The sequence below is a fragment of the Scyliorhinus torazame genome, chromosome 9 (assembly GCF_047496885.1).
Source record: "Scyliorhinus torazame isolate Kashiwa2021f chromosome 9, sScyTor2.1, whole genome shotgun sequence".
Lineage (NCBI taxonomy): Eukaryota > Metazoa > Chordata > Chondrichthyes > Carcharhiniformes > Scyliorhinidae > Scyliorhinus > Scyliorhinus torazame.
In genome coordinates this window covers 2345559-2366701 of record NC_092715.1, presented here as the reverse complement: position 1 = coordinate 2366701, position 21143 = coordinate 2345559, and the positions used below count along the sequence as shown (strand labels likewise).

The 21143-nt window shown below is 46.7% G+C and overlaps 1 protein-coding gene across 4 annotated transcripts in view; it reads right to left on the bottom strand.

Moving 5' to 3' along the window:
- LOC140429045 (nipped-B-like protein) overlaps positions 1 to 21143 on the bottom strand; it is an 817118-nt gene that overhangs the window by 368698 nt on the left and 427277 nt on the right. For all 4 annotated transcript variants that reach the window (XM_072515574.1, XM_072515576.1, XM_072515575.1 and 1 more), the window contains 2 exons: positions 11908 to 11946; positions 935 to 1083 (listed from right to left, as the gene is read on the bottom strand). In XM_072515574.1, the coding sequence (XP_072371675.1) occupies positions 935 to 1083; positions 11908 to 11946 (188 nt within the window). The remainder of the gene's footprint in view (positions 1 to 934; positions 1084 to 11907; positions 11947 to 21143) is intronic.

The window sequence follows — 21143 nt, the reverse complement described above, 5'->3', positions numbered from 1 at the left end:
GGCCTAGGTGGGGTGCTCTTTCGGAGGTCAGTGCAGACCCGATGGGCCAAATGGCCTCCTGCTGCCCTGCAGGGATTCTATGATTCTAACCTTAGTGAATCATTTGAGGAAACAAAAGCATGAAAAACTGCAAAACATAAATAACAAGCCTTCAAAATAAGGTGTCACCCATAGTCAACTCGTGCCCAAGATCATAATGTGGAGTCTGGGAATAAATATGGATACAGCTTGCTGGCTGCTAAACAGAACACAGAATAAGTTGATGTTGAAGGCATATGCAGATTGGTAACTGTGGAAGTTGTGATCCGCTAGATCGATGTTGGGACCACTGTTGTTCACCATTTACAAAAAATTTGGACTCTAATCGAAGTACAATTTCAGAACTGGTGGAGGATGTCAAATTGAGGGATTTAAAGGGCAGCAGGGTGGCGCAGTGGTTATCACTGCTGCCTCACGGCACCAATGACCCGGGTTCCATCCCGGCCCCGGGTCACTGTCTGTGTGGAGTTTGCACATTCTCCCTGTGTGGGTCTCACCCCCACAACCCAAAAAGATGTGCAAGGGAGCTGGAAATTTAAAAAAAAAACAAGATTAAGAACAGCTACCATAGAAAAGAAATACGATAAGCCTGGAACCACCTGATTTTGTACAGCTCAGTGCTGCATGATGCAGACGTGATGCCTTTACCGACTGAACATTTGAGCCAGCGGGCAGGTTTTAGTTAAATGAGCATGCAAGAATTTCCAGTTCATGATCTCCATGAACAGTGAGCAGCGACTGGAGGGAAAACCATGCACACAAATCGTTAAATATTTTGTTTTCTCACAACTGGAGATAATATCTGCCACAAAGAAAATTAGCACCTGTAGTTTAGAGCAGCTAGTGAACAATCGGTGCCAGACCCCACCCAAGCTGGTTCTTCTTTGCAACATACCTGTAAGATTGTCGTGTCAGTGAGGAGCTGTATCTCCAACAGTTCGGCTATGTTGGAGACAATGTCGCACACTCTGTTGTACAGCATGACGATCACTCTTTGTTTATGGCTGGAGTATTTTGCTCGCTTAGCTTTTGAACTGCCACCTCCTGGAAGGAGAAAAATGGTACCTGGTTTACTATCAACACTATTTCACAGGTGATGGTTTACAGCAAAACATATGGTTACCAAGCAGACTGCCAGCCACTAGGCAGAGGATGTTTGCACTGCTTCCCAACATCTGCTGCTAGGTAGCACGGTAGGCACTGTTGCTTCACAGCTCCAAGGTCCCAGGTTCGCTTCACAGCTTGGGTCACTGCCTGTGAGGAGTCTGCATGTTCTCCCCGTGTGTGCGTGGGTTCCCTCCGGGTGATGTGCAGGTTAGGTGGATTGGTGATGATAAATTGCCCTTAGTGTCAAAAAGTTTAGGTAGGGTTCCTGGGTTACGCGATAGGGTGGAGGCGTGGGCTTAAGTGGGGTCCTCTCTCTAAAGGGCTGGTACGACTCGATGGGCCAAATGGCCTCCTTCTGCACTGTAAATTCTATGATTGATCACCCATTTCTGTATTTGATTCTAAAGATAACATGTTGGTAGTTGTGTGAGGCGATGGCATAGTGGTATTGTCGCTGGACTAGCAATCCAGAGACCAATGTAATGCTCTGGGGACCCGGGTTCGAATCCCGCCATGGCCGATGGTGAAATTTGAATTTAAAGTCTAAAAGTGACCATGAGACTATTGTCAATTGTCGGAGAAACCCATCTGGTTCACCAATGTTCTTTATGGAAGGAAATCTGTCGTCCTTACCCGGTCTGGTCTACATGTGATTCTTAGGGATGGGTAATAAATGCAGTGATGCCCACATCCCATGGATGAATAAAATAAATTATAGCAAACCCACCATCGTACAGGGACACTGATCAAAACAAGCTGGCACAAAAGACCACGTAAAAAATGACCACGTATGGAGCAATATCACACACAGAAATCTGAGCCAATGAATGTACTGCAACAATGTGATCTGCTCAAAATGTAAACTGTGGTCAGTATGACTCCTGGAATTGCTGAATATCTGCACATCTCTAAGGGCTGGAACCTGCATTCTCCTCTCCGCACAGTGGACAAGAGTCTGTCAGGTTGAGGTGAGAGCAACAACCTGTTATATTACTTGCAATAATATATGTTACTCATTTGTTTTATATCAAGATGCGCCTAAACTCGATGTTGATAAACACTCAGTCGTCCAATGAAAGCAAATAATTAATTGAGTAACTAAATGATTAACTTGTGAGTTTGATTCTTTAATACTTTTACTACCTATGAAATAAACAAGATAGAGTAAGAATAAACTATGATTAACTACACTTGCACTCTGACCTAACTCACTACACCTCTGCTCTATTGTCACAATGCACACAAAGAGCCGGGAAAGAGATTGAGTTTGTTTTTATACCCCTTGCTAGTGCTGCCCTCTAGTGCTCTATTAACTGTATTGACTACTGATTAACCCCTTTGTAGAGAGATACATAGATCCACTACACAACCTGTCTTTGATCTTCAATGAAAACACTTTGTTGGGGGGCAGAAATCAGATTTCACATTGAAATCATTCGAGGCAATCTGAAGCACAAGAGAAAGGAATGCAGCACGAGTGCTCCATAACTCAGTAACTGCATCACATTTCCACAAAACTGTTCATTAAACCACTACCTCTGAAACAAGATCGAGTTGAATTGACAAGTGGGAAGTTCAGGGATGTACTTCGGAGGCTGTATAAGGCTCTGGTCAGACCCCATTTGGAGTACTGTGAGCAGTTTTGGGCCCCGCATCTAAGGAAGGATGTGCTGGCCTTGGAAAGGGTTCAGAGGAACATAGAACATGGGAAAATACAGCACAGAACAGGCCCTTCGGCCCGTGATGTTGTGCCGAACCTTTGTCCTAGATTAATCATAGATTATCATAGAATTTACAGTGCAGAAGGAGGCCATTCGGCCCATGAGTCTGCACCGGCTCTTGGAGAGAGCACCCCACCCAAAGTCAACACCTCCACCCAACACGAAGGGCAATTTTGGACACTAAGGGCAATTTGTCATGGCCAATCCACCTAACCTGCACATCTTTGGAGCCGTTCGGAGGAGGAGGAGCAGTCTCTGTTAGGGAGAGAACCTGAGAACATCTCAGACACTCAGAGGGTAAAAAGGTAAGTAAGTGATTTTTACTCATTTTTACTTTTATACCTTTTTCAAATTGTGTGTGTCGGGGGGGGAAACTGAAGTGACATCACAGAAAAGCTGTGACCTGAGTGGCTGGTTGGGAATCTACACTAAATTTAAAAAATTAAGCATTGGTAACTAATTAAACATAATTACTTAATTATAATTTAGAGGGGTATCTAAGCCAGAGATCGGAGAGTACTATATTTAGCTTTCGCATTTATAGTAGAAATCTAGAGCTAGGAAACAGATAGTTAACAGTAACTTTGAATTTTTTTTTTTTTATAAATGTTTTTTAATTTAAATTTTAATTATTTGACGCAATGTCAGTTAGAGGGGTGCAGTGCTCTGACTGTGAGATGTGGCAGGTCCGGGAGGCTTCCAGCGTCCCGTATGGCTTCATCTGCAGAAAGTGCACCCAACTGGAGCTCCTCACAGACCGCATGGTTCGGTTGGAGCAGCAATTGGATGCACTTAGGAGCATGCAGGTGGCGGAAAGCGTCATAGATCGCAGTTATGTAAATGTGGTCACACCCAAGGTGCAGGCAGAGAAATGGGTGACCACCAGAAAGGGCAGGCAGTCAGTGCAGGAATCCCCTGTGGTTGTCCCCCTCTCGAACAGGTATACCCCTTTGGATACTGTCGGGGGGGATAGCCTATCAGGGGAAAACAGCAGCAGCCAGAGCAGTGGCACCACGGCTGGCTCTGATGTTCAGAAGGGAGGGTCAAAGCGCAGAAGAGTAATAGTAATAGGGGACTCTATAGTCAGGGGCACAGATAGGCGCTTCGGTGGACGTGAAAGAGACTCCAGGATGGTATGTTGCCTCCCTGGTGCCAGGGTCCAGGATGTCTCCGAACGGTTAGAGGGCATCCTGAAGGGGGAGGGCAAACAGGTAGAGGCCGTTGTACATATTGGTACTAACGACATAGGCAGGAAGGGGCATGAGGTCCTGCAGCAGGAGTTCAGGGAGCTAGGCAGAAAGTTAAAAGACAGGACCTCGAGGGTTGTAATCTCGGGATTACTCCCTGTGCCACGTGCCAGTGAGGCTAGAAATAGGAAGATAGAGCAGCTAAACACGTGGCTAAACAGCTGGTGTAGGAGGGAGGGTTTCCGTTATCTGGAACACTGGGAGCTCTTCCGGGGCAGGTGTGACCTGTATAAGGAGGACGGGTTGCATCTAAACCGGAGAGGCATAAATATCCTGGCCGCGAGGTTTGCTAGTGTCACACGGGAGGGTTTAAACTAGTATGGCAGGGGGGTGGGCACGGGAGCAATAGGTCAGAAGGTGAGAGCATTGAGGGAGAACTAGGGAATAGGGACAGTGTGGCTCTGAGGCAGAGCAGACAGGGAGAAGTTGCTGAACACAGCGGGTCTGGTGGCCTGAAGTGCATATGTTTTAATGCAAGAAGTATTACGGGTAAGGCAGATGAACTTAGAGCTTGGATTAGTACTTGGAACTATGATGTTGTTGCCATTACAGAGACCTGGTTGAGGGAAGGGCAGGATTGGCAGCTAAACGTTCCAGGATTTAGATGTTTCAGGCGGGATAGAGGGGGATGTAAAAGGGGAGGCAGAGTTGTGCTACTGGTTAGGGAGAATATCACAGCTGTACTGCGGGAGGACACCTCAGAGGGCAGTGAGGCTGTATGGGTAGAGATCAAGAATAAGAAGGGTGCAGTCACAATGTTGGGGGTTTACTACAGGCCTCCCAACAGCCAGCGGGAGATAGAGGAGCAGATAGGTAGACAGATTTTGGAAAAGAGTAAAAACAACAGTGTTGTGGTGATGGGAGACTTCAACTTCCCCAATATTGACTGGGACTCACTTAGTGCCAGGGGCTTAGACGGGGCGGAGTTTGTAAGGAACATCCAGGAGGGCTTCTTAAAACAATATGTAGACAGTCCAACTAGGGAAGGGGCGGTACTAGACCTGGTATTGGGGAATGAGCCCGGCCAGGTGGTAGATGTTTCAGTAGGGGAGCATTTCGGTAACAGTGACCACAATTCAGTAAGTTTTAAAGTACTGGTGGACAAGGATAAGAGTGGTCCGAGGATGAATGTGCTAAATTGGGGGAAGGCTTATTATAACAATATTAGGCGGGAACTGAAGAACATAGATTGGGGGCGGATGTTTGAGGGCAAATCAACATCTGACATGTGGAAGGCTTTCAAGTGGCAGTTGAAAGGAATTCAGGACCGGCATGTTCCTGTGAGGAAGAAGGATAAATACGGCAATTTTCAGGAACATTGGATGACGAGAGATATTGTAGGCCTCGTCAAAAAGAAAAAGGAGGCATTTGTCAGGACTAAAAGGCTGGGGACAGACGAAGCCTGCGTGGAATAAGGAAAGTAGGAAGGAACTTAAGCAAGGAGTCAGGAGGGCTAGAAGGGGTCACGAAAAGTCATTGGCAAATAGGGTTAAGGTAAATCCCAAGGCTTTTTACACGTACATAAAAAGCAAGAGGGTAGCCAGGGAAAGGGTTGGCCCACTGAAGGATAGGCAAGGGAATCTATGTGTGGAGCCAGAGGAAATGGGCGAGGTACTAAATGAATACTTTGCATCAGTATTCACCAAAGAGAAGAAATTGGTAGATGTTGAGTCTGGAGAAGGGTGCGTAGATAGCCTGGGTCACATTGAGATCCAAAAAGACGAGGTGTTGGGTGTCTTAAAAAATATTAAGGTAGATAAGTCCCCAGGGCCTGATGGGATCTACCCCAGAATACTGAAGGAGGCTGGAGAGGAAATTGCTGAGGCCTTGACAGAAATCTTTGGATCCTCGCTGTCTTCAGGGGATGTCCCGGAGGACTGGAGAATAGCCAATGTTATTCCTCTGTTTAATAAGGGTAGCAAGGATAATCCTGGGAACTACAGGTCGGTGAGCCTTACTTCAGTGGTAGGGAAATTACTGGAGAGAATTCTTCGAGACAGGATCTACTCCCATTTGGAAGCAAATGGACGTATTAGTGAGAGGCAGCACGGTTTTGTGAAGGGAAGGTCGTGTCTCACTAACTTGTTAAGAGTTTTTCGAGGAGGTCACTAAGATGATTGATGCAGGTAGGGCAGTGGATGTTGTCTATATGGACTTCAGTAAGGCCTTTGACATGGTCCCTCATGGTAGACTAGTACAAAAGGTGAAGTCACACGGGATCAGGGGTGAGCTGGCAAGGTGGATACAGAACTGGCTAGTCCATAGAAGGCAGAGAGTAGCAATTGAAGGATGCTTTTCAAATTGGAGGGCTGTGACCAGTGGTGTTCCACAGGGATCAGTGCTGGGACCTTTGCTCTTTGTAGTATATATAAATGATTTGGAGGAAAATGTAACTGGTCTGATTAGTAAGTTTGCAGACGACACAAAGGTTGGTGGAATTGCGGATAGCAATGAGGACTGCCGGAGGATACAGCAGGATTTAGATTGTTTGGAGACTTGGGCGGAGAGATGGCAGATGGAGTTTAATCCGGACAAATGTGAGGTAATGCATTTTGGAAGGTCTAATGCAGGTAGGGAATATACAGTGAATGGTAGAACCCTCAAGAGTATTGAAAGTCAAAGAGATATAGGAGTACAGGTCCACAGGTCTTTGAAAGGGGCAACACAGGTGGAGAAGGTAGTCAAGAAGGCATATGGCATGCTTGCCTTCATTGGCCGGGGCATTGAGTATAAGAATTGGCAAGTCATGTTGCAGCTGTATAGAACCTTAGTTAGGCCACACTTGGAGTATAGTGTTCAATTCTGGTCGCCACACTACCAGAAGGATGTGGAGGCTTTAGAGAGGGTGCAGAAGAGATTTACCAGAATGTTGCCTGGTATGGAGGGCATTAGCTATGAGGAGCGGTTGAATAAACTCGGTTTGTTCTCACTGGAACGAAGGAGGTTGAGGGGAGACCTGATAGAGGTATACAAAATTGAGGGGCATAGACAGAGTGGATAGTCAGAGGCTTTTCCCCAGGGTAGAAGGGTCAATTACTAGGGGGCATAGGCTTAAGGTGAGAGGGGCAAGGTTTAGAGGAGATGTACGAGGCAAGTTTTTTACGCAGAGGGTAGTGGGTGCCTGGAACTCGCTACCGGAGGTGGTGGTGGAAGCAGGGACGATAGTGACATTTAAGGGGCATCTTGACAAATACATGAATAGGATGGGAATAGAGGGATACGGGCCCAGGAAGTGTAGAAGATTGTAGTTTAGTCGGGCAGCATGGTCGGCACGGGCTTGGAGGGCCGACGGGCCTGTTCCTGTGCTGTACATTTCTTTGTTCTTTTGTTCCATGGGAGGAAACCGGAGCACCCGGAGGAAACCCGCGCACACACGGGGAGGATGTGCAGACTCCGCACAGTGACCCAAGCCAAATCGAACCTGGGGCCCTGGAGCTCTGAAGCAATTGTGCTATCCACAATGCTACCGTGCTGCCCTCAATTAATCTACACTATATCATTCTACCGTAATCCATGTACCTATCCAATAGCTGCTTGAAGGTCCCTCATGTTTCCGACTCAACTACTTTCACAGGCAGTGCATTCCATGCCCCCACTACTCTCTGGGTAAAGAACCTACCTCTGACACCCCCTCTATATCTTCCACCATTCACCTTAAATTTATGTCCCCTTGTAATGGTTTGTTCCACCCGGGGAAAAAGTCTCTGACTGTCTATCTATTCCCCTGATCATCTTATAAACCTCTATCAAGTCGCTCCTCATCCTTCTCCGTTCTAATGAGAAAAGGCCTAGCAACCTCAACCTTTCCTCATAAGACCTACTCTCCATTCCAGGCAACATCCTGGTAAATCTCCTTTGCACCTTTTCCAAAGCTTCCACATCCTTCCTAAAATGAGGCGACCAGAACTGTACACAGTACTCCAAATGTGGCCTTCCCAAAGTTTTGTACAGCTGCATCATCACCTCACGGCTCTTAAATTCAATCCCTCTGTTTATGAACGCTAGCACACCATAGGCCTTCTTCACAGCTCTATCCACTTGAGTGGCAACTTTCAAAGATGTATGAACATAGACCCCAAGATCTCTCTGCTCCTCCACATTGCCAAGAACTCTACCGTTAACCCTGTATTCCGCATTCATATTTGTCCTTCCAAAATGGACAACCTCACACTTTTCAGGGTTAAACTCCATCTGCCACTTCTCAGCCCAGCTCTGCATCCTATCTATGTCTCTTTGCAGCCAGCCCTCCTCACTATCCACAACTCCACCAATCTTCGTATCGTCTGCAAATTTACTGACCCACCCTTCAACTCCCTCATCCAAGTCATTAATGAAAATCAAAAACAGCAGAGGACCCAGAACTGATCCCTGCGGTACAGCACTGGGAACTGGGATCCAGGCTGAATATTTGCCATCCACCACCACTCTCTGACTTCTATCGGTTCGCCAGTTCGTTATCCAACTGGCCAAATTTCCCACTATCCCATGCCTCCTTACTTTCTGCATAAGCCTACCATAAGGAACCTTATAAAATGCCTTACTAAAATCCATGTACACTACATCCACTGCTTTACCTTCATCCACATGCTTGGTCACCTCCTCAAAGAATTCAATAAGACTTGTAAGGCAAAACCTACCCCTCACAAATCCATGCTGACTATCCCTAATCAAGCAGTGTCTTTCCAGATGCTCAGAAATCTTATCCTTCAGTACCCTTTCCATTACTTTGCCTACCACCAAAGTAAGACTAACTGGCCTGTAATTCCCAGGGTTATCCCTAGTCCCTTTTTTGAACAGGGGCACGACATTCGCCACTCTCCAATCCCCTGGTACCACCCCTGTTGACAGTGAGGACGAAAAGATCATTGCCAACAGCTCTGCAATTTCATCTCTTGCTTCCCATAGAATCCTTGGATATATCCCGTCAGGCCCGGGGGACTTGTCTATCCTCAAGTTTTTCAAAATGCCCAACACATCTTCCTTCCTAACAAGTATTTCCTCGCGCTTACCAGTCTGTTTCACACTGTCCTCTCCAATTTGTAAATACAGAAGAAAAGTACTCGTTCAAGACCTCTCCTATCTCTTCAGACTCAATACACAATCTCCCGCTACTGTCCTTGATCGGACCTACCCTCGCTCTAGTCATTCTCATATTTCTCACATGTGTAAAAGGCCTTGGGGTTTTCCTTGATCCTACCCACCAAAGATTGTTCATGCCCTCTCTTAGCTCTCCTAATCCCTTTCTTCAGTTCCCTCCTTTATATCTTGTATCCCTCCAGCGCCCTGTCTGAACCTGGTTTCCTCAGCCTTACATAAGTCTCCTTTTTCCTCTTAACAAGACATTCAACCTCTCGTCGTTTTCCCACCCTCCTTAATCTTATTGAAACATCTATAACCAGGGCCCTCCAACAACCATTTCTGCCCCTCTTCTATCCAAGTTTCCGTGATGGCCACCACATCGTAGTCCCAAGTACCGATCCATGCCCGAAGTTCACCCACCTTATTCCTGATGCTTCTTGCGTTGAAGTATACACACTTCAACCCATCTCCGTGCCTGCAAGTACTCTCCTTTGTCAGTGTTCCCTTCCCCACTGCCTCATTACACGCTTTGGTGTCCCGAATATCAGCTACCTTAGTTGCTGGACTACAAATCCAGTTCCCATTCTCCTGCCAAATTAGTTTAAACCCTCCCGAAGAGTACTAGAAAACCTCCCTCCCAGGATATTGGTGTCCCTCTGGTTCAGATGCAACCCGTCCTGCTTGCACAGGTCCCACCTTCCCCAGAATGCGCTCCAATTATCCAAATACCTGAAGCCCTCCCTCCTACACCATTCCTGCAGCCACGTGTTCAACTGCACTCTCTCCCTATTCCTAGCCTCGCTATCACGTGGCACCAACAACAAACCAGAGATGACAACTCTGTCTGTCCTGACTTTTAACTTCCAGCCTAACTCCCTAAACTCGTTTATTACCTCCACACCCCTTTTCCTACCTATGTCGTTGGTACCAATGTGCACCACGACTTCTGGCTGCTCCCCCTTAAGGATCCTGAAGACACGATCCGAGACATCCTTGGCCCTGGCACCCGGGAGGCAACATACCTTCCGGGAGTCTTGCTCGCGACCACAGAATCTCCTATCTAGTCCCCTAACCATTGAATCTCCTATCACTATTGCTTTTCTATTCTCCCCCTTTCCCTTCTGAGCCCCAGAGCCAGACTCAGTGCCAGAGACATGGCCGCTAGGGCTTTCCCCCCGGTAGGTCATCCCCCCAACAGCAACCAAAACGGTATACTTGTTTTGAAGGGGAACGGCCACGAGGGATCCCTGCACTGTCTGCCTGTTTGTTTTCTTTCCCCTGACTGTAACCCTGCTTACTCTTGTCCTGTACCTTAGGTGTGGCTACCTCCCTGTAACTCTTCTCTATCACCCCCTCTGCCTCCCGGATGATCCAAAGTTCATCCAGCTTCAGCTCCAGTTCCTTAACATGGTCTTTGAGGAGCTGGAGATGGGTGCACTTCCCGCAGGTATAGTCAGCGGGGACACCGGTGGTATCCCTCACCACCCACACCCTACAGGAGGAGCATGCAACTGGCCTAGCCTCCATTCCCTCTTACCTTACAGAATATAGCTGCCCTGTGGACCAACTGGACCTCCGCCCTCCGACTCTGCTCCCAGTCAGCTGCACTCTCTGTAAACTCCTGGCTCTCTTCTCACTCTTTGCGGAAATGTAGGAAACAAAATGAAAGGAGCACCTTACTCCCTCCTCACCTAACTCCCTCAGTCACCAAACTCTCACGAGAGCACTTTAATGCAGCAAATTCAGCACTCCCTCAAGTCACCAAACTCTCACTGTAGCACTCAAATGCACCAAATTCAGCACTCAGTGCAAACAAAGTCTGCACTGTAGGGGGATCACTTTTATACTTTGAATCTAGCCTCTGAAAACTGGTCTAATCCAATTAACTAATTAACACGCTCCAGCTGCAAGTACCTACAAGTAGAACCTTTGTTTAAAGCTGATTGAAAATTCACCTTCTGCTAAACCAAACAGCAACCTTTAAGTTACTTAACTAAATAAAAGACTAGACTTTAGATAAAAATGAAGCCTTATACTCCCTCAGTCACCAAACTCTCACTATAGCACTCAAATGCACCAAATTCAGCACTCAGTGCAAACTGGAGGTTCATAAGAATGATCCATGGAATTACGAACTTGTTGTATGAGGAACGGTGGAGAACTCTGGGTCTGTACTTGTTGGGAGTTTAAGGATGAGGGAGGATCTTACTGAAACTTACAGGATACTGCGAGGCCTGGATAGAGTGGACGTGGAGAGGATGTTTCCACTTGTAAGAAAACTAGAACCAGAGGACACAATCTCAGACTAAAGGAACGATCATTTAAAACAGCGATGAAGAGGAATTTCTTCAGCCAGAGGGTGGTGAATCTGTGGAACTCTTTGCTGCAGAAGGCTGTGGAGGCCAATTCACTGAGTGTCTTTAAGGCAGCGATAGATAGGTTCTTGATTAATAAGGGGATCAGGGGTTATGGGGAGAAGGCAGGAGAATGGGGATGAGAAAATATCAGCCATGACTGAATGGCGGAGCAGACTCGATGGGCCGAGTGGCCTAATTCTGCTCCTATGTCTTATGCATCAAACCTTTTACAAGTACATTTCCCCAGATCACATATCATCACAACCATTCCTCCTGAAGGCAGAACTGTTTAAACGATACAATAGGTGTTTTTCCCTCTCTTCAGGGAGCATGTCAGAGACACTGACGTTCACTTACTTGAGTGAAAGCGATTCTCCTCATGGTGTTTAGACGTCACTGTATGATAAGCAGATACAGGTTATTCATGATATACTCTATGGCACAGGTGGAATATAGCACACAATGGCAACATGTAAATAAGATTATTTGCGGAGATACAGTATTGTAGCTCATCTATACACAGGATACCACAACTTTCCGGGGTTAATCGGATAATATGCACTCAAGTGTCCACACCTCACACTCCCCCCGCACTGCCATCGACATTGCAAAGCTTTGGTCGTCATATTCACACTAAAACAAACCTAGGTTATGAATCATAGAAACACAGAAAATAGGAGACCATTCGGCCCTTCGAGCCTGCTCCGCCATTCATTATCATGGCTGATCAGCAAGTTCAATACCCTGAACCCGCCTCCCCCCCCCCCATATCCCTTTAGTCCCAAGAGCTTTATCTAATTTGTTCTTCAAATTACACAATATTATGGCCTCAACTCCTTTCTGTGGGAGTGAATTCCACAGATTCCCCGCTCTCCGGGTGAAGACATTTCTCCTCACCGGAGTCCTAAAAGGTTTACCCCTTATCCTCAAACTGTGACCCCTAGTTCGGGACACCCTCACCATCGGGAACATTCTTTCTGAATCTACCCTGTCTAATCCTGGTAGAATCACTGAAAAATAGTGCAGAAAAGGTCCTTCGGCCCATCCAGTCTGCACCGCCACATGAGAAGGCACCTGAGCTGCCAATCCTCATCCCATTTGCCAGCACTTGGCCCATAGCCTGGAATGTTCAGACGTACCAAGTTCTCATCTAGATACTTTTTAAAGGATGTGAGGCAACCCACCTCTACCACCCTCCCAGGCCGTGCGTTCCAGACCCTCACCACCCTCTGGGTAAAATGGCTTTCCCTCAAATCCCCCCTGAACCTCCCACCATTCACCTTGAACCTGTGTTCTCGTGTAACTGACCCTTCAACTAAGGGGAACAGCTGCTCCCTGTCCACCCTGTCCAATACCCTCATAATCTTATACATCTCAATCAGGTCGCCCCTCAGTCATCTCTGCTCCCGAGAAAACAACCCAAGCCTATCCAACCTCGTTTCATAATTAAAATGACTGTGGGCGGCACGGTAGCATAGTGGTTAGCACCGTTGCTTTGCAGTGTTCTAGGTTCAATTCCCGACTTGGGTCACTGTCGATGCGGAGTCTGCACGTTCTCCCAGTGTCTGCGTGGGTTTCCTCCGGGTGCTCCGGTTTCCTCCCACAAGTCCCAAAGACTTGCTTGTTAGATCATTTGGACATTCTGAATTCTCCCTCTGTGTAGCCGAACAGGTGCCGGAATGTGGCAACTAGGGGCTTTTCACGGTAACTTCATTGCAATGTTAATGTAAGCCTACTTGTGACAAAAAAAGATTATAAATGTTCCATCCCAGGCAACATCCTTGGGAATCTCCTCTGCACCGCCTCCAGTGCAATCACATCCTTCCTATAATGTGGCGACCAGAATTGCACACAGTGCTCCAGCTGTGACCTCACCAATGTTCTACACAACTCCAACATGACCTCCCTGCTTTTGTAATCTATGCCCCGATTGATAAAGGCGAGTGTCCCACATGCCCTTTTTCACCACCCTATTAACCTGCCCTTCTGCCTTCAGAGATTTATTTACAAACACGCAAAGTTCTCTTTGTTCTTCAGGACATCCCAGTGTGGTGCCATTCATTGAATATTTCCTTGTCAAATTGCTCCTTCCAAAGTGTATCATCTCACACTTTTCAGGATTAAATTCCATCTGTCGAGGGCAGCACGATGGCGCGGTGGTTAGATAGAGTAGACAGTCAGAGACTTTTTCCCCGGGTGGAACAAACCATTACAAGGGGACATAAATTTAAGGTGAAAGGTGGAAGATATAGGAGGGATATCAGAGGTAGGTTCTTTACCCAGAGAGTAGTGGGGGCATGGAATGCACTGCCTGTGGAAGTAGTTGAGTCAGAAACATTAGGGACCTTCAAGCAGCTATTGGATAGGTACATGGATTACGGTAAAGTGATATAGTGTAGATTTATTTGTTCTCAAGGGCAGCACGGTAGCATTGTGGATAGCACAATTGCTTCACAGCTCCAGGGTCCCAGGTTCGATTCCGGCTTGGGTCACTGTCTGTGCGGAGTCTGCACGTCCTCCCCGTGTCTGCGTGGGTTTCCTCCGGGTGCTCCGGTTTCCTCCCACAGTCCAAAGATGTGCGGGTTAGGTGAATTGGCCAATGATAAATTGCCCTTAATGTCCAAATTGCCCTTGGTGTTGGGTGGAGGTGTTGAGTTTGGGTAGGGTGCTCTTTCCAAGAGCCGGTGCAGACTCAAAGGGCCGAATGGCCTCCTTCTGCACTGTAAATTCAATGATAATCTATGATAAATCTAGGACAAAGGTTCGGCACAACATCGTGGGCCGAAGGGCCTGTTCTGTGCTGTATTTTCTATGTTCTATGTTCTATGGTTAGCACTGCTGCCTACACCACTGAGGATCCGGATTCGAAACCCAGCCCTGGGTCACTGTCCGTGTGGCGTTTGCACATTCTCCCAGTGTCTGCGTGGGTTTCACCCCCAAAACCCAAACATTTGCAGGAGAGGTGGATTGGCCACACAAAATTGGCCCTTAATTGGAAAAAAATAATTGGGTACTCTAATTTTTTTTTTTTTTTTAATTCCACCTGCCACTTTTCTGTCCACTTGACCATCCCGTCTATATCTTCCTGTAACCCAAGACACTCAGCCTCACTGTTAACCAGCCGGCCAAGCTTTGTGTCATCCGCAAACTTACTCATAGAACCATAGAATTTACAGTGCAGGAGGAGGCCATTCAGCCCATCGAGTCTGCACCGGGCCATGGAAAGAGCACCCTACTAAAGCCCACGCCTTCCCGTATCCCCCATTGGTCACTGATCCTTCCCCCACGTGGAAACTTATAAAATTCATAGATGACTGTGAAATCCCCTCTAACTCTTGTAAACTCCAATGAATCTCATAATCGACTTAGTCTCTCCTCATATGACAGTCCTGCCATCTCAGGAATCAGCCTGGTAAACCTTCACTGCACTCCCTCCATAGCAAGTACATCCTTCCTCAGATAAGGTCACCAAAACTGCCCACAACACTCCAGGTGCGGCCTCACCAAGGCCCTGTACAATTTCAGTGAAACATCTCTATTCCTATACTCAAATCCTCTCGTTATGCAGGCCAGCATAGCATTTGCCTTCTTTACTGCCTGCTGTACCTGCGCACTTACTTTTCAGTGACTGATGCACGACGTCACCAAGGTCTCGCGGAGTATCCGCCTCTCTCAATTTACACCCATTCAAATAATAATCTGCCTTCCTATTTTTGCTACCGAAGCAGTAACCTCACATTTATCCACATTATACTGCCTCTGCCATGCGTGTGCCCACTCACTCAAGCCTGTCCAAATCCCATGGAAGCATCTCTGCATCCTCCTCACAGCTCAGCCTCCACCCAACTTTGTATCATCTGCAAATTTGGAGATAATATATTTAGTTCCATCGTCCAAATCATTAATATAGGATGTGAAGTGTTGGGGTCCGAGCACAGATCCCTGCGTTACCCCACTAATTCCTGCCTGCCAATCAGAAAAAGATACATTTATTCCAACTTTTTGCTTCCTGTCTGCTAACCAGCTTTCTATCCATCTCAAGACATTACCCAGAATCCCATGTGCTTTAACTTTACATTTTAATCTGCTTTGTGAGACCTTTTCAAAAGTCTTCTGAAAGTCTAAACGAACCACATCCATTGGTATTCCCGGGTCAACTCTACTAGTTACATCTTCAAAGAATTCTCGTAGATTTTTCAGGCATGGTTTTCCTTTCGTTAATCCATGCTGACTTTGTCTGATTACACCACTGTATGCTGTGCTATGAAATCCTTGATAATGGACTCCAGCAACTTCCCTACTACCAACGTTAGGCTCACTGGTCTATAGTTCCCAGTTTTCTCTCTACCTCCCTTTTTCAATAGTGGGGAATCATTCCAAAGTCCGAAAAACTTTGGAAAATGACCACCAATGGATCTATTATTTCTAGAGCCACTTCCTGCATTACTCTGCGATGAAGATTATCAGGCCCTGGAGATTTGTCCATCTTCAATCCTATTAATTTCCCCCAAACTATTTCTTTACTAATACTAATTTCCTTCAGCTCCCTCACTCAAGTCCCTCAGCCTTTCCTCATAAGATCTTCCCTCCATACCAGGCAACAGTCTGGTAAATCTCCTCTGCACCCTTTCCAATGCTTCCACATCCTTCCTATAATGCGGCAACCAGAATTGCACGCAATACTCCAAATGCGGCCGCACCAGAGTTTTATACAGCTGCAACATGACCTCATGGCTCCGAAACTCAATCCCTCTACCAATAAAAGCTAACACACCGTACGCCTTCTTAACAACCCTCTCAACCTGGGTGGCAACTTTCAGGGATCTATGTACATGGACACCGAGATCTCTCTGCTCATCTACATTACCAAGAATCTTACCATTAGCCCAGTACTCTGTCTTCCTGTTATTCCTTCTAAAATGAATCACCTCACACTTTTCTGCATTAAACTCCATTTGCCACCTCTCAGCCCAGCTCTGCAGCTCATCTACGTCCCTCTGTAACTTGTAACATCCTTCCGCACGGTCCACAACGCCACGGACTTTAGTGTCATGTGCAAATTTACTAACCTATCCTTCTGCGCCCTCCTCCAGGTCATTTATAAAAATGACAAACAGCAGTGGCCCAAAACAGATCCTTGTGGTACACCACTAGCAACTGGACTCCAGGCTGGAGATTTCCCATCAACCACCACCCTTTGGTCTTCTTCCAGCTAGCCAATTTCTGATCCAAACTGCTAAATCACCCTGCAATAGCCTACCGTGGGGAACCTTATCACACACTTTACTGAAATCCATATACACCACATCAACTGCTTTACCCTCATCCACCTGCTTGGTCACCTTCTCAAAGAACTCAATAAGGTTTGTGAGGCACGACCTACCCTTCACAAAACCGTGTTGACTATTTCTAACCAAATTATTCCTTTCCAGATGATTATACATCCTATCTCTTATAAACCTTTCCAAGATTTTGCCCACAACAGAAGTAAGGCTCACTGGTCTATAGTTACCGGGGTTGGCTCGACTTCCCTTCTTGAACAAGGGGACAACATTTGCTATCCTCCAGTCTTCTGCCACTATTCCTGTAGACAAAGATGACTTAAAGATCAAAGCCAAAGGCTCAGCAATCTCCTCCCTAGCTTCCCAGAGAATCCTAGGATAAATCCCATCCGGCCCAGGACACTTTCCAGAATTGCTAACATCTCCTCCTTATGAACCTCAAGCCCTTCTAGTCCAGTAGCCTGTATCTCAGTATCGTCCTCAACAACATTATCTTTTTCCTGTGTGAATACTGACAAAAAATATTCATTTACATAGAACATAGAAAAATACAGCATAGAACAGGCCCTTCGGCCCACGATGTTGTGCCGAACCTTTGTCCTAGATTTATCATAGAATTTACAGTGCAGGAGGCCATTCGGCCCATTGAGTCTGCACCGGCTCTTGGAAAGAGCACCCTACCCAAGGTCAACACCTCCATCCAACACTAAGGGCAATTTTGGACACTAAGGGCAATTTATCATGGCCAATCCACCTAACCTGCACATCTTTGAACTGTGGGAGGAAACCGGAGCACCCGGAGGAAACCCACGCACACACGGGGAGGATGTGCAGACTCCACACAGACAGTGACCCAAGCCGGAATCGAACCTGGGACCCTGGAGCTGTGAAGCAATTGTGCTATCCACAATGCTACCGTGCTGCCCTGAAGAACAAATTAATCTACACTATATCATTCTACCGTAATCCATGTACCTATCCAATAGCTGCTTGAAGGTCCCTAATGTTTCCGACTCAACTACTTCCATAGGCAGTGCATTCCATGCCCCCACTACTCTCTGGGTAAAGAACCTACCTCTGATATCCCTCCTATATCTTCCACCTTTCACCTTAAATTAATGTCCCCTTGTAATGGTTTGTTCCACCGGGGAAAAAGTCTCTGACTGTCTACTCTATCTATTCCCCTGATCATCTTATAAACCTCTATCAAGTCGCCCCTCATCCTTCTCCGCTCTAAAATCAGGAGAAATCTGAGGTAATGCATTTTGGAAGGTCTAATGCAGGTAGGGAATATACAGTGAATGGTAGAACCCTCGAGAGTATTGAAAGTCAGAGAGATCTAGGAGTACAGGTCCACAGGTCACTGAAAGGGGCAACACAGGTGGAGAACAAGAACAAAGAACAAAGAAAATTACAGCACAGGAACAGGCCCTTCGGCCCTCCCAGCTTGCGCAGATCCAGATCCTTTATCTAAATCTGTCTCCTATTTTCCAAGGATCTACTTCCCTCTGTTCCCCACCCGTTCATATATCTGTCTAGACGCATCTAAAATGATGCTATTGTGCCCGCCTCTACCACCTCCACTGGCAAAGCGTTCCAGGCACCCACCACCCTCTGCGTAAAAAACTTTCCACGTACATCTCCCTTAAACTTTCCCCCTCTCACCTTGAAATTGTGATCCCTTGTAATTGACACTCCCTCTCTTGGAAAAAGCTTGTTGCTATCCACCCTGTCCATACCTCTCATAATTTTGTAGACCTCAATCAGGTCCCCCCATAACCTCCGTCTTTCCAATGAAAACAATCCTAATCTACTCAACCTTTCTTCACAGCTAGCACCTTCCATACCAGGCAACATACTGGTGAACCTCCTCTGCACCCTTTCTAAAGCATCCACAACCTTCTGGTAATGTGGCGACCAGAACTGCACGCAGTATTCCAAATGTGGCCTAACCAAAGTCCTATACAACTGTAACATGACCTGCCGACTCTTGTACTCAATACCACGTCCGATTAAGGCAAGCATGCTGAATGCCTTCTTGACCACTATCGACCTGCGTTGCCACCTTCAGGGTACAATGGACCTGAACTCCCAGATCTCTCTGTACATCAATTTTCCCCAGGACTCTTCCATTGACCGTATAATTCGCTCTTGAATTAGATCTCCCAAAATGCATCACCTCGCATTTGCCTGGATCGAACTCCATCTGCCATTTCTCTGCCCAACTCTCCAATCTATCTATATTTTGCTGTATTCTCTGACAGTCCTCCTCGCTATCTGCAACTCCACCAATCTTAGTATCATCTGCAAACTTGCTAATCAGACCACCTATACCGTCGTCCAGATCATTTATGTATATCACAAACAACAGTGGTCCGAGCACGGATCCCTGTGGAACACCACTAGTCACCTTTCTCCATTTTGAGACACTCCCTTCCACCACTACTCTCTATTTCCTGTTGCCCAGCCAGTTCTTTATCCATCTAGCTAGAACACCCTGAACCCCATAAGACTTCACTTTTTCCATCAACCTGCCATGGGAAACTTTATCAAACGCCTACTGAAGTCCATGTATATGACATCTACAGCCCTTCCCTCATCAATTAACTTTGTCATTTCCTCAAAGAATTCTATTAGGTTTGTAAGACATGACCTTCCCTGCACAAAACCATGCTGCCTATCACTGATAAGTCTATTTTCTTCCAAATGTGAATAGATCCTATTCCTCAGTATCTTCTTCAACAGTTTGCCTACCACTGACGTCAAGCTCACAGGTCAATAATACCTGGATTATCACTTCTATCCTTTTTAAACAAAGGGACAACATTAGCAATTCTCCAGTCCTCTGGGACCTCACCCGCGCTCAAGGATGCTGCAAAGATATCTATCAAGGCCCCAGCTATTTTGTCCCTCGCTTCCCTCAGTCACCTGGGATAGATCCCACCTGGACCTGGGGACTTGTCCACCTTAATGCCTTTTAAAATACCCAAAACTTCCCCCTTCCTTATGCCGACTTGACCTAGAGTATTTAAACATCCATCCCTAGCCTCAACATCCACGTGCCAGTGAGGCTAGAAATAGGAAGATAGAGCAGACAAACACGTGGCTAAACAGCTGGTGTAGGAGGGAGGGTTTCCGTTATCTGGACCACTGGGAGCTCTTCCGGGGCAGGTGTGACCTGTATAAGATGGACGGGTTGCATCTAAACTGGAGAGGCATAAATATCCTGGCCGCGAGGTTTGCTAGTGTCACACGGGAGGGTTTAAACTAGTATGGCAGGGGGGTGGGCACGGGAGCAATAGGTCAGAAGGTGAGAGCATTGAGGGAGAACTAGGGAATAGGGACAGTGTGGCTCTGAGGCAGAGCAGACGGGGAGAAGTTGCTGAACACAGCGGGTCTGGTGGCCTGAAGTGCATATGTTTTAATGCAAGGAGCATTACGGGTAAGGCAGATGAACTTAGAGCTTGGATTACTACTTGGAACTATGATGTTGTTGCCATTACAGAGACCTGGTTGAGGGAAGGGCAGGATTGACAGCTAAACGTTCCAGGATTTAGATGTTTCAGGCGGGATAGAGGGGGATGTAAAAGGGGAGGCGGAGTTGCGCTACTTGTTCGGGAGAACATCACAGCTGTACTGCGAGAGGACACCTCAGAGGGCAGTGAGGCTATATGGGTAGAGATCAGGAATAAGAAGGGTGCAGTCACAATGTTGGGGGTTTACTACAGGCCTCCCAACAGCCAGCGGGAGATAGAGGAGCAGATAGGTAGACAGATTTTGGAAAAGAGTAAAAACAACAGGGTTGTGGTGATGGGAGACTTCAACTTCCCCAATATTGACTGGGACTCACTTAGTGCCAGGGGCTTAGACAGGGCGGAGTTTGTAAGGAGCATCCAGGAGGGCTTCTTAAAACAATATGTAAACAGTCCAACTAGGGAAGGGGCGGTACTGGACCTGGTATTGGGGAATGAGCCCGGCCAGGTGGTAGATGTTTCAGTAGGGGAGCATTTCGGTAACAGTGACCACAATTCAGTAAGTTTTAAAGTACTGGTGGACAAGGATAAGAGTGGTCCGAGGATGAATGTGCTAAATTGGGGGAAGGCTAATTATAACAATATTAGGCGGGAACTGAAGAACATAGATTGGGGGCGGATGTTTGAGGGCAAATCAACATCTGACATGTGGGAGGCTTTCAAGTGTCAGTTGAAAGGAATACAGGACAGGCATGTTCCTGTGAGGAAGAAAGATAAATACGGCAATTTTCGGGAACCTTGGATGACGAGTGATATTGTAGGCCTCGTCAAAAAGAAA